The sequence below is a fragment of the Falco biarmicus genome, chromosome 1 (assembly GCF_023638135.1).
Source record: "Falco biarmicus isolate bFalBia1 chromosome 1, bFalBia1.pri, whole genome shotgun sequence".
Lineage (NCBI taxonomy): Eukaryota > Metazoa > Chordata > Aves > Falconiformes > Falconidae > Falco > Falco biarmicus.
In genome coordinates, this window is record NC_079288.1 from 36,740,875 (window position 1) to 36,752,879 (window position 12,005).

At 51.7% G+C, this 12,005-nt stretch overlaps 1 protein-coding gene across 4 annotated transcripts in view; it reads left to right on the forward strand.

The window, feature by feature from the left end:
* SRRM4 (serine/arginine repetitive matrix 4) overlaps window positions 1-12,005 on the forward strand; it is a 50,086-nt gene that overhangs the window by 13,001 nt on the left and 25,080 nt on the right. For all 4 annotated transcript variants that reach the window (XM_056326603.1, XM_056326604.1, XM_056326602.1 and 1 more), the window contains exons 2-4: window positions 7,792-7,935; window positions 10,326-10,409; window positions 10,668-10,739. In XM_056326603.1, coding sequence (XP_056182578.1) covers window positions 7,792-7,935; window positions 10,326-10,409; window positions 10,668-10,739 — 300 coding nt within the window. The remainder of the gene's footprint in view (window positions 1-7,791; window positions 7,936-10,325; window positions 10,410-10,667; window positions 10,740-12,005) is intronic.

Consider the following 12,005-nt stretch of genomic DNA (forward strand, 5'->3'; position numbering starts at 1 on the left):
TGTTAAAACCCTCCTTAAAATGTTAAGCATCATCTCCTGGTGCTCCTCTGCCTCTAGCTCCCAGCGTTGTGTTGGGAAGCCCCCACCCACAGCTGCTGGGCTCCCTCCCAGCCCATGGTCCTGGCTTGAGTTTGTCATGCGCTGCTCATGGGTGAGTGGTTAATGAGAAATTTGAGCTCAGACCCAGGCTTTTCCTAATCACAAGCTCTATGACAGCTTCTTAGGATTGCCCTCATGCCTAGTTGTCAGCTCTGCCCCCTTCACGGGGAAGCAGCTGCCCCCATGGCTGCTCCAGGCTGCCTGGGTGATGATGGCAGGGACAAAGTCTGGGAGTGCAGTTTGTGGCCAGCCAGGAGGAGAGCAGCCGTGGGGTTGTGGCAGGGTTTACCATAAGCTCTTGGCCCCAGTCCCTCCTCAGAGCAGTCCCTGCCACGTCAGGGTCACTCAAGAGTAGAGTCCCTCAAAATGTGCATCAGGGATGTGCAGGACTGCTGTGCCATGGTGCAGCGTGGCAATGTTGGCACTTCTGGCTGCATTTGCAGGCACTGGGGACAGCCAAAACTCCTCCTTTCCTATTCTCTGACTGAGGATAAAACTGGCACCTTTACAGACATGGGAACCTGCAGGGTGTTTGTCTAAGGAGGAGGATTTGAGGACAAGAAAGGCACAGGATTGTCCCCCTGAGAACAAGCCTAGCCTGGCAGCATGCAGGTGCTGACAGGCACAAAGCACCACAGGGACCTCCGAGCCGGCAGCGTGGGAGGCACAAGATGCTGTACAAACCGCTTGAGATGGGGCAGCAGTCCAGGTTTTCTTTAGAAACGGTACGACCGCATGCCATATTTCTTGGGTTTGTCTCTGCTGTCACTGGCAGGCGGTCGGCAGAGCCATCCCGGATTGCTGGCAGCGAGGGAAGGTGACGCCGAGCCCTGCAAGGTGGCCGGGTGCTCAGGAAGGAAGGGGACAGGGGTCCTGGTGGCCCTGGAGAGGAGGAGAACCAGCTGTCGGGAGCAGGGAGAGGCTGTGCTTGTACCCATGCCTGATTCTACCTAAGAAAGATGTTCCACACTTTCCCCCGTAGAGTTTTATGCTCCATCAGGGCTGTCCACCCCTCGCTGTGCAGCGGGAGCCACCGCTGCTGCCAGCTGGTGCCCGGGACAGAGCCCTCCCGTGGGCTGCGACCCCACAGTATCCCCCAAAGCATCTGGCACTGATCCTGCGCTGTCTGCTACGGGGACCTCCTCCATCAGGGAAGCTCCTCTGTTCTGGTTCAACCATGCATAGCAAATCAACTGCTGGAAAATAAAGAGCCAAGCTGCTTTTTTGGCCTGGGATGTGATAAGAGCGGTCGTTAAATATTTCTGGAGTCCAAGAAGCAAAAGGAGCCGCTGCCACATACAGGCTTGCAGCGGGACGCAGGGTTCCCGGGAGCAGGAGGGGGAGGCAAGTCATGGCTGGCAAAATCAGATGAAAAGTGCATATTACAGAATTGTATTTCTCTTCTGTGTTTAAAATGCCTCAAGAAAACCACGCACTTTTCTGCAGCTGGTGCCTCTGCTGATGCACGGAAAAAAATAGAGGGGAGAAGATTAAAATTGAACTGGCTTGGAGTCTGTGTAATCAGGGAAAATATCTCGGTGATTTGCTATTATAATTTTCAATAACAAACTGCAGGGCTCCTGCTGCACTAATAATAACAGTTTGAATCAGGTGGGGAAAGAACCTGCCATGGGGTGTTTTTGTGCATGTGTTTGTGGGAAGCACTTACAATTTTCGCCATCTCCTAATTTTGAAGAGGTATTTTTAGTGCATATTTCAAAGAGCTTTACGTAAACACATCTGCTAGAGTTTTTGCTTAGAAATGTCTTTACAACCTTTTTTTTCTGCCCCCTCCCTCTCCAGGAACAGGCAAACAGTTTGACCATTTTCTTTTTCAATCAGACGAGCAAAGCCAGAGAGCAAGAGAGAAAATAAAAGGGTCATTTTGCCAGTGCCAAAAGGCTTCTCAGCACAAAGTGGTGGATTTTTGAAACACTGCGAGCAGCTCAGCCCACCCTTGCTGGGGTCAAGAGCCCAGGGCAGAAGAACATTGTAGGTGGCCGTGGTGGCAGAGAGCTGCCCAGACGTGGGACAGCAGGGACACCAACCTGCTGCCTGCCCCCTCCTGTGCAGCCAAAACCTCCAGGTTGGGAAAGGAAAGGAAAGATGGGATATTCAACCACATGTCCGTGCACTTTCAGCATGTTACTCAGGAGAAGCGATGACACCATCCCTGGTGCAAGAGGCTGCAGAAGCCAGTTTCTCCCACTCCCCTGCAGGGCGGTGCACCTGCCACAGAGCATGTGTCCTTTCCCGGGCTGATGTTCCCAGTCCCCAGGTGGGGCATCCATCAGTTTAATGCCAGTGAAACATTCACAACTAACAGGCTCATCAGAGATGCTTTAACCTCTTTTGTTTTCGTGGCTGGAGCCGCTCCTGCCTTTTCTACCAGCAGAGATTATGGGAATGTGCAGGCAGCCAGGGCTGAAAAGGGCAAGGCAGTAAAGTTTCTGTATTGTTTTTCCCAGATACTCTGTCCTGAGCTTGGAAGTGCTGTCGGTGCAGGTCTGCCGGGCGCAGTCAGTGCTCGGGGCCTCCGAATTGCTTGTGTAGGCTGCTGGGTGTATCCAGCACCCAACCTAGCTGTGTGTGCAAAGTAAAATAAATGATAAAAAAAAAAAGGCTTGGTTAGCATGATCCAGCCACGCTGTGCTTACGCTGCTGCTTGCAAAGCAGCTGGAAAGGGCAGAGGGGCTGTGGCAAGGCCACCAAGGGCTGGGACTGCTGGAGCCCATCCTATAGAGTCAAGGGACAAAGCTGCTGCGGGTGGGGGGATGGCCTGGTGGCAGCATCCGGCAGATGGAAGGTCACTGGGAAGGCAATTTTCCTGCCTTCCTCTCCTCTTGAGATGAGTTACTGCAAGGGAAAAATATGATTGATGAAAGCTTTGTGGCAGGAGACTGCTGGGGGGCTGGGGCAGAGAAGCTTGGCTGGGACACAGGAGCCTGAGGGCAGGGGAGGGCAGCAGCTGAGGTGCCAGCACGAAGGGATTTCAAGTGCACACCAAACCCGCACTGACTGCATGTCACTGCAGGGCCAGGGGGGACAGGTGTCGCTGGGCTCAGCTCCCAGTGAAGCGTGCATCACCAAGTGCCACATTTCATGGCCTGATGAGATGGCACTTGGCCATGGCACTGAGCATGGCAGCCCAGAATGGAGGAATAGGGATGGTTTGTGAGTTAGCTCTGCTCTCCGAGGCAGCAAATACCTTGTGCCTTTGCCCCATCTTCTGTGAAGGGTGCCAGGATCCATCCTTGGGCAGGAAGGGCAGTGCAATCCTGTGCGGGTTGATGGAGGTGGGGTGGGGTGGGGGGGAATATTCCCCCATGGATGGGCTGGTTTAAGCCCCCAGGACTCCCCCGTGGATCTCACCCATGGCTCTGGAGGCCACAGCATATCTTTAACAACTTCCACAAGGAGTCTTTGCTGAGCCCCACACATCTCCCAGGTCTTGGAAATGCTCTGTGAGACCTCTCTGGTCTTGCATTTTCCTTGGCATCTGTAGAGAAGTAGCCTTATCCTGCCACCTGCATGCACGGCCACCTCGGGCTGTGGTATGACACCAGGTACAAAGCCTCCTGCCAAGCCTTTCCCCAGCAGTGATGTCCAGTCCCAAAGGAAGCTGTTGCAGAGCATGGGGGGTGCAGCACAATTAACTGGCCTCCTTGGTGCCACTACAAACTGGTGGTGACATGCCAGCCCCGCCCCCCCCAGGGAAGGGAGGCAGGATGGGGTGGCATCAGGCAGTGGGGCTCTGCAAGGCACTGCCAGCAGCAGGGAGCCCAGTGGGATTCAGAAACACAACTGTGCCTTTGGGAAAAGCTGATGGGAAGCAGTTCAGGCAGTTTGCAAAAATAAACAGGGACACCACCCACCTTGCAGCTGGGCTGCCATCAGCCACCCCATTCTCTTCCAAATGGCTATAGTGTTTCAGGGTGTTTTTAACCTTCCTTCAAATTAGGAATATTTGGGTTCTTTCCCACCAGTGACCTTTTCTGCCTCATTTTTATTAGGGTAGCAATAGATTATTTCCCTCTGCTGTCAGTACATTCTGTTAGGGAAGTAAAACCTGGGACAGCCAAAATGCAGAGGTGGGCTGGCTGGGTTGGGAAAAGCGGTGAAAGGCTGTGGTGACGCAAGTCGAGGTGGACTTAAACACTATGTCTGCGTGGCTGGGTTCGGACAAAATGGCCTTTATTGTTTATACAAACTATTTATATATCTTAGACAGTACAGGTGGCAGACCCTGATAGGTTTTTGTGTCCTTCTTCTTGTTTGCTATTTGCTGTTGCTGTAGGTGCCCATATGCTGCGGTTCTAAGTTCCGATTCTTCACACCCTGTTTACATACCTGACAATTTCTGGCTGTCTTAAAGGTACACAACTAAGTGTTTGAAGTCAACTAACTTGTCTGCAGACCCGCTGCAGACCCCAACAAAAGGCTTGGGCTGGTGGGAGAGGTGAAAGCCCCATGTGCCCGCTGCTTCTTTGCCAGCCACTGAAAAGATGGCAAAAATTGCCGTGAGCCAAAAACCCCTCTCCTGGACTGGAGACTGCTGCAAAGGGAATGGACAAGGCAAGCTGTCCGTGGCAGGAGGCTGCACAGGGCATGTTTTGCTCTGAGCTGGCTGCAGGCAGCCCGGCGGGTGCCCTGCTGTATGGGGTCTCTCTGTCACCAGCAGGGATGCCGCTTTTAGACAGGTCTGATGGATAGGCTGGATTTCTGCATGGGAGAAAGAAAGAAAAAAGAGAAATGAGTGCAAGCAATCAAGTCGTCTAACGGAATTGGAGAAACCTGGAGGGCAGGCAGGACGGGTGGGCAGCTGCCTTGTCCTGGCACAGCTGCCCAAGGCCAGGAGCATGTCCTTAGGGACAAACATACAACTTGTACATTGGGAAGAGAGGCTGTGGTCCTTGCTCTGATGGTGGAGCAGTGTTGCCCTCCAGCAGGGCAAACCCTGGGCACCCTTCCTGCCTCCTCTTCTTCCTGCCTGCTGTGGCACATGTCTCTGCGGGCAGCACATGCCCTGTGCTAAAGTGAGCCCCATGCTTCCAGCTGCATCATCCTGAGCATCCTCACTGCCCTCCTGGGGGCCGGCTCAAGCAAAGCACCCGCAGAGGCTTTTTCCTTTCCGCTGCAGGTGGGGACCGGCAAGGGAAGGTGTGATAATCCTCTCCTTTGAGGCCACAGTAATCGTTCGCACCAAACTGCAAGCACTTTTATATTAGTCATGAAAGACAAGAAAGACAACAACAACAACAAAAGTTTATATATATATATATATTCAATCAATGTCTATGGAGCTTACCACAAGGGGATTACCAGCCAGTTTAGAGCGTTAGTGATTCTCAGCATTCATCAGAAGAGAGCATTCAGCTGAATTGAAGCCAGCCTTTGATGGAATTGGAGAATAATTATTTCCATCAATAATTACTTCCAAGCCCAGAAGAAATGGTTCCTAGCAAGTGCGTTGCAGGACAGGAGTCCTTGGTTGCCTCAAGGCCAATATGTTTTAACCCCAGGACCTGCAAATCCCATTAATGGGAGCAGGGGCCAGGATGAAAGGGACATCACCTGCCGTGCCTGCGTCCCTTCTGCAAGGCAACAGTGTCCCAGCGTGCTGCCAGCCCGGGGAGGAACCCTCCTGCCTCCACTGCTGGAGCTGGTCCAGCCCAGACTTTGCACAGGTCATTAATTTGGGGATATATTTAATGGATCCTAATGATTGAGCCTCAGAAGACTGTTCTTAAAAGGGGTTCAGGAAAGGCCACAAGCTAATTAGCTCACACAAAGAAAGCAATTAACCATGTAGCTTCCCGGATGGTTAAAAATAACATAGACGTTGGGAAGCGACCGAGGGATTTATTACAAGCAGAGTAATAGATTTTTAAAGCCAGAGGGACCATCACCTACTGCATGTCCTGGGCCAGAAATATTTCACCCAGCTTCCTCCCACTGACGCCTGTTGCTTGTATTTGGCTAATGCGCATCCTTAAATGTTCAGGCATTACAAAATGGGCTCCAGGAAGGAATCAGTTGTTAGAGAAAGTGGGAGTTCATTGAGAGAGAGAGAGGGACGACCCCTCTTCTGCAGGTGCTTCTGTGCCAACTCCAGCCCCAAAAAGTGCTGCTCATGGCTGTAGCAGGCAGCAGGATGTTCCCTGGGGCATGCAGGACTCTGGCCATGCCTAACCAGGGCTAACCTGCTGTTTTAGCATCATATTGCTCTTTAACCACCCTCCTGGTCCCATTTAACCCCTCAGACGTGTAACATGCACCTGGCCCCAACCCCTTGCTCCTATCTCTGCAGACAATGTGTGATGGTTGCGATGATCTCTGCAGCCAAAGCACCCTCCTGGCATCCCTGAGCCACTGTGGCTGCAGGGCTGGCAGTGGGACATCCCAGCCTCCCCCTGCTCCGGTGGGGTCCACATAGCCCAGGGGTTTCAGCATGCTGCTTTCCAAAGGCAGGAGGTAGCTTGGGTGGCAGACACAGCAGTGGGACCTTGCAGGGCTGACCTGGGGATGGCTAAACCCCACAGCCCATTCCCGAGATTGGCTTCAAAATGAGAATGGGAAGAAATGGGGACACTTTCACTGTCAGCTAAGCCATCAGTACCAACCCACAGCCAGGTTGGGCTTGGACATGTTGATGCTTGCCTTATTCATTCAAATCATACTCCGGATGACACCAAAACCACAGCATTCTCAGCACCCCTGCCGGGTACAGTTTATGGCTTTCCATTGATCTTTCTGTTCTTTGAAATAAACATCTGTAGGGCCTGGAAACCTACTTACTTTGCTCCCAGGTGTCTGAACTTAGGCTCGTTTGGGTTTGTTTTCTCCATTTGGCTTCTTTTCTCCATTTCAGCTTGCCCTGCCCAAGCCCCAGCATTTCTTAGAGACCTCTCGCTCCAGGCTTTCCCTGCCCTCGCTGTGCTCCTCGCCAACTTTCACAATCTCCTTAGAGGTCCTGCAGGCACTTACCTAGCCCAGGTAGTTCCCCTTAGCTTTGCTACACCATCCCAGGTTCTCCAGTTTGGGCTTTCAGCAGGACCAGGTGTGTTTACTAGCCCAGCACCCTATTTGTAGGAGCAGGGAGAAGGACTGTTCTTTGGCTGCCATAAGTTTGTTTCCATCTGAGTACTGGCAAGGGGGAGAGGATGAGTGGCAAGGTATTAGCAATGCAATAGCAGGTTTCAAGAATGGCATTTGAAATGCAAAAGCTTTTTTTTCTACCCGAGTGCAAGACCAGTGCTGTGTCTGTAAAGCTGGTGAGCTAAAACCCACAATACAGAGGAAGATGTCTACAGGTACTGGGCTTGATTAGCTACAGCAGTCCCTTGCTGTCACATTGGAGCCAGACCCTGTGCTGTCCCTGCGGTATGGGGCTGTCCAGCTGCTCCCCGGCCGCATGATGCTTGCGGCATCTCTCCCTGAAAGCTGAGCACAGCACACCCACGCTGAGGCACAGCTTGGCTTGGAAATGGGATTTTTTCAGAACCCTGTAAAAGCAATTTGCACTGTGGGCTCAGGAGGCCTGAGAGCAACCTGCAGCTCTCCTTCACAGCAGCACATGTCCTACCTGGGAAAAGGAAAGGGGATTCCCCAGTACATGGAAACCTTCAGCCAACAAGCCCAGCTAAACGGACAGTTCTTTATTGTTCTCTTTGTCTCCTCTTCCTTCCTCAGCGGGACGCTCAGCTGCCTGCCGTACCCTGCAGAGGACAGATGTGCTGAAAAGCTGAGTGGCCGTGCAGTCAAGGAGGCCTCCACCACCAACGGCTGTGCGAAAGGGAAGGAGAGGCGAGACCATGCTCACTGCAGGTCGCGCAGGTAGGAGCCAGGGCTGTGAGTGCGGTCACCCTGGAGCAGAGGGATGGCAGGGGAGGCATCTGTGACTGTTTACTCAGCCCCTCCAGGGATCTGTGAGACCTGGGGCTGGCTTAAATGACTTTGTGAGGGTACAGCAAATGTATGAAATTGTGTGAAACCCCCATGCATGTTTGCAGGGAGAAACCTGCAAACTTGCAGTTTGCTTCCACTCCATGTCTTGCTCTTACAGTCTCCTTGCGAGTAGCCCTGGCTGGAAGACAGGTGAGCTGGCAGCATCCCTGTGGGCTACTAGGTCTGTGGGGTACCTCTGGCTGGGCATCACCCTCAGCAATTCCCTTCTCCCTGTGCCTAGATCAAATCAGCAGCATCAGCTTCATTAGGATACAGCTTTGTTATCGGTTTGTCATTAGTCCCTGACAACTTGAGAGGTGAAAAATGAATGAGTGTTGTAAATGAAGCAGCTAGGGTCTCTGATCCCTGCCTGCTAAACTGCCTCTGGGATTAAAGTCTCTCTCTTTGGTTAAAGATGCTGGAAATAGCAAGAAAGTGTGTTTCATATCTTCAGATTTCAGGCTAACCAGAACAATAATCTAAAGCGTATTTTTAATTAGACTTTGATTACAATCGTGGAGAAACAATTAAAGTGAGATCAGTGCAGGGAGAAAGTTTACACATCAAAGACAAAAGGCTTTCTCTTGGGAGAGGGAGAAGGGCTCTAGAGAAACTGCCTGTGGCCACATGGTCCAAAGTTTCTCCCTTGGCCGCAGCAGTGCCTGGCCATAGCTCTGGGCCAGGCAGGGCTGAGGGACACCCAGACCCATTTGCTGGGGAGCCCAGATCTGTGCCAGGGGAAAGCAAATGGGAGTTGGGGTTCAGCATCTTGATAACTGAGGGGCTAAGACCAGTGTTCAGGTCCCTGGTCTAGCACAGATCCTCTAGGGTGCCTTTGGGCAGATGTCTGAGCTTGGTGATAAGGAGTCATCTTGGAAAACACGTTTCTTCTACCTTAATGCAGACAAAGGATGCATTAAGCCCCAGGTGTGCCATACCCCCTAGTAGTGCTCCTGCTGGTTGGTGAAACCCTTGGGAAAAGAAAAAGAGTGAGAAGGAGTATTTGGGTGCTCTTCAGGGCTGCAGAATGGTTGCACCTTGGATTTACTGCACCAGAAGCACTCGGCTATTCACAGTTCACAACCAAAGCATTAGCATACAAGTGCTTCACTTAGCAGAGCAATTAAAAAAAAAAAAAGTGCATTAAAAGCATTAAGCAAATGGCTTTTTATGATAGTGTAATTTTGGTAGTAATTCAAGCCCTGGGTGAGCGAGTATTGAGGGTCAGTGGAGCTTGAGAATCCCCCTGAAAGTGACGTTTGCTCTGCATTAGGACTTTTACTAATGATGTTTGTTCTTTCTGCAGAAAACTGCTCAATTTTTGACCTGTTTCTGCAGCGAAGATCCCACAGTGTTTTCCAAACACGAGGCTGCCCTCACACACTACCTGCTAGCAGGGCATGGCGTGAGGGGACAGAAGCACCAGCCCAGCGTCCTCGTTCCCAACAGCCGTCTGGCAGCAGCCCTGGGGAGCTGGCTGTGCTCCCCACAAACCTAGGTCCCGGGGCCATTTGGGGATCCACAGACAGATCTGGGGATCCACCCAGGGATCCACAGGCTGTCGCCAGCTGTGCCTGGCCTTACGAGCGTTCGCGTTGGTTAATGAGTAGCCACAGAGTATCTGTCATATTTTCAGCCCAGTGCTCGGGATTAATTTAACCATGGTATTTGCTTTTCATTGAAACATAATGTGATTCAGCATCATATGTTTAAAAAAGAAATTAATTTGCAGGAGGTTTTTATTTTTTCAAGGTTTAACAACTGTGTAAGAGATGCATATCTCATTAAATTACCATAGCATCTCAATATATATATATATTTCTAATCAATTACTATTTAACATATGTCAAGCCTTTTATTATAGTTAGATGCATCTGGTTGCAATAATTATTGTATGCAAATTAAATGCCAATTAATTATTTAAAGCATATTTACAAAGAGCAACAAAACCTATAAATCTGTTACGGAGTCGTTAACCTCAGCAAACACGTTTTAAATAATCAGCCGGCGTACAGTAGCTGTCTCATTATATCTCCATTAAACCCGTGGAGGAGACACTTCGTTTAAACTGTGACCAAATTATTCGTTAGAGGGTAATTAGGCACTCGCCTGTGCCCTGGGTCCATGGTGAAAGCTGATCTCTGTGGCCTGGACTTCCCTGAGGTGGGGACAGCATAGAGCTTATGTGAGTCCCACGTGAGCTGATTCAGGGAGTTTTGTTATTTTTAAAAAAATTATTTTTTATTTTTATTATTTTAAAATTTTATCTCCCCCTCCAGCCCCTCATGCGATGGGGAGCGTGCACCACCGCCAGCCCGGGGGAAGAAGAAGAAGAAGAAATCCAGCCGCAAGAAGCGAAGGAGGTGAGGGCGGCCATGGCGGCGTGTGGGGTGGGAGGCAGCACGAAGCCCTCAGCCGTGAGGGAGGCGGGAAATGGAGGGCGGACACCCCGCAGGGAGGTGTGAGGGGCTGGCATCCCACAGGCCCTGCAGCCATTTTGTCACCCTCCCCTCAGGGGGCAGCAGGGGCCGCGCCCGCACCATGGCCCCTCTCCGGGGGCGTGCGGGCAGGGGGAGGCTGAGGGCAGCCCCGCGGTCCCTAACGGCCCTCCGCCTCCTCAGGTCTCCCTCATACAGCCCCTCGCCTGTGAAGAAGAAGAAGAAGAAAAGCTCCAAGAAGCGAAAAAGAAACAGGTATTTTTTTTTTTTCCTTGAAAATGTGATTTCCCGCTGGCAGCGGTCGAGAAGGCGGGTTGCACGAGGGGTGGGAGGTATTGCTGCCGTCCGGCCCAGCACCAGGGGGCAGAGAGGGGCCTCAAACTGCTGATCCTTAATCATGGCCACCCAGGGCAGGGCCCCACTGGGAGGTGAAAGCCAGGCAGCCAAGGAGGAACGGAGGCGGGGTCCCTCCGTGTGAGGAGAGCACAAAATGGGGTGCGCCCCCAGCGCTACCCGATAAATACGAGCTGTCAGCATGTGGGGGGAGAGAGGCAGGCGAGCCAAATCAGCGTAAGATCTGCAGGGCCTCGGCCTGCTGTCCTTGCTGCCCTGGTTCACGTGGCTCCCAGGCTCTGGGACACCAGTGGGATCAGCACTCGGGGCTTGTGCCAGGCCCTTCTCCCCCGTCCCACAGAAAGCGTCAGCATTTGGACCAGAAAAAGGCTCAGACCAGCTCCCCACATCCACACCTCAGTCCTCGCTCCCTGCCCCATGTGACAACCTCCACCTTCCCCTTCTGAAGCCCATTTTTAAAGAGCACAATTAAATTTTAAGGCTGCAAATATGCCATTGTTTTCTCTCAACCGTTAAACCAATATTTGAAGAGAACAGTGGATGCTATCTCCCTTGGAAAGTTCATGTATTTATAATCTATTGAACCAAAGAGAGAAGCTACCAAAAATGGGTTGCAGAGAGGAAAGCTGAGCTTGAATCTTAAAGAAAAGGAAGGAGGAGAGAGAAGGATAGAGGAACTCCTTTAAAATACTTCTTCCCATGGAGGGATTCTCATGCTTTTCTATGGATACCATCTCCTGATGGAAGTCCTGGGTCAGATGTTCTTTGGCTTTGGAACCTCAGTACCCATTTATGTCCCTGCAAGCCAAGCATAGGCTGCAGCTGATCCCGAAAAGTAACATGATAAACCATTAAGCATTAGTGACCAATGGAGGCTGTTTCCAGACACTTGATGGCACTTCAGCTACAGATCCCAACTGACCTTGCCACAGGCCATTTCATGGCCCTTTTGGGCAGGACTTGAGGCCATGTCTTCTGCAGGATGTTGTGCTCCAAGCTAAGATGAAATACAGCAGGCTGTGCAGTGTACTGGGGCCAGGCCTTGCTGCATAGAAGTGTCGTTGTCCCCGTCCCCCCCCCCCCCCCATGCTCCCAGGGTTTTCTATGAGGGCCACCAGCACGGTGGCTCTGGTGTCATCCCAGGAATTCTCCAGGAGGCAAGACAGA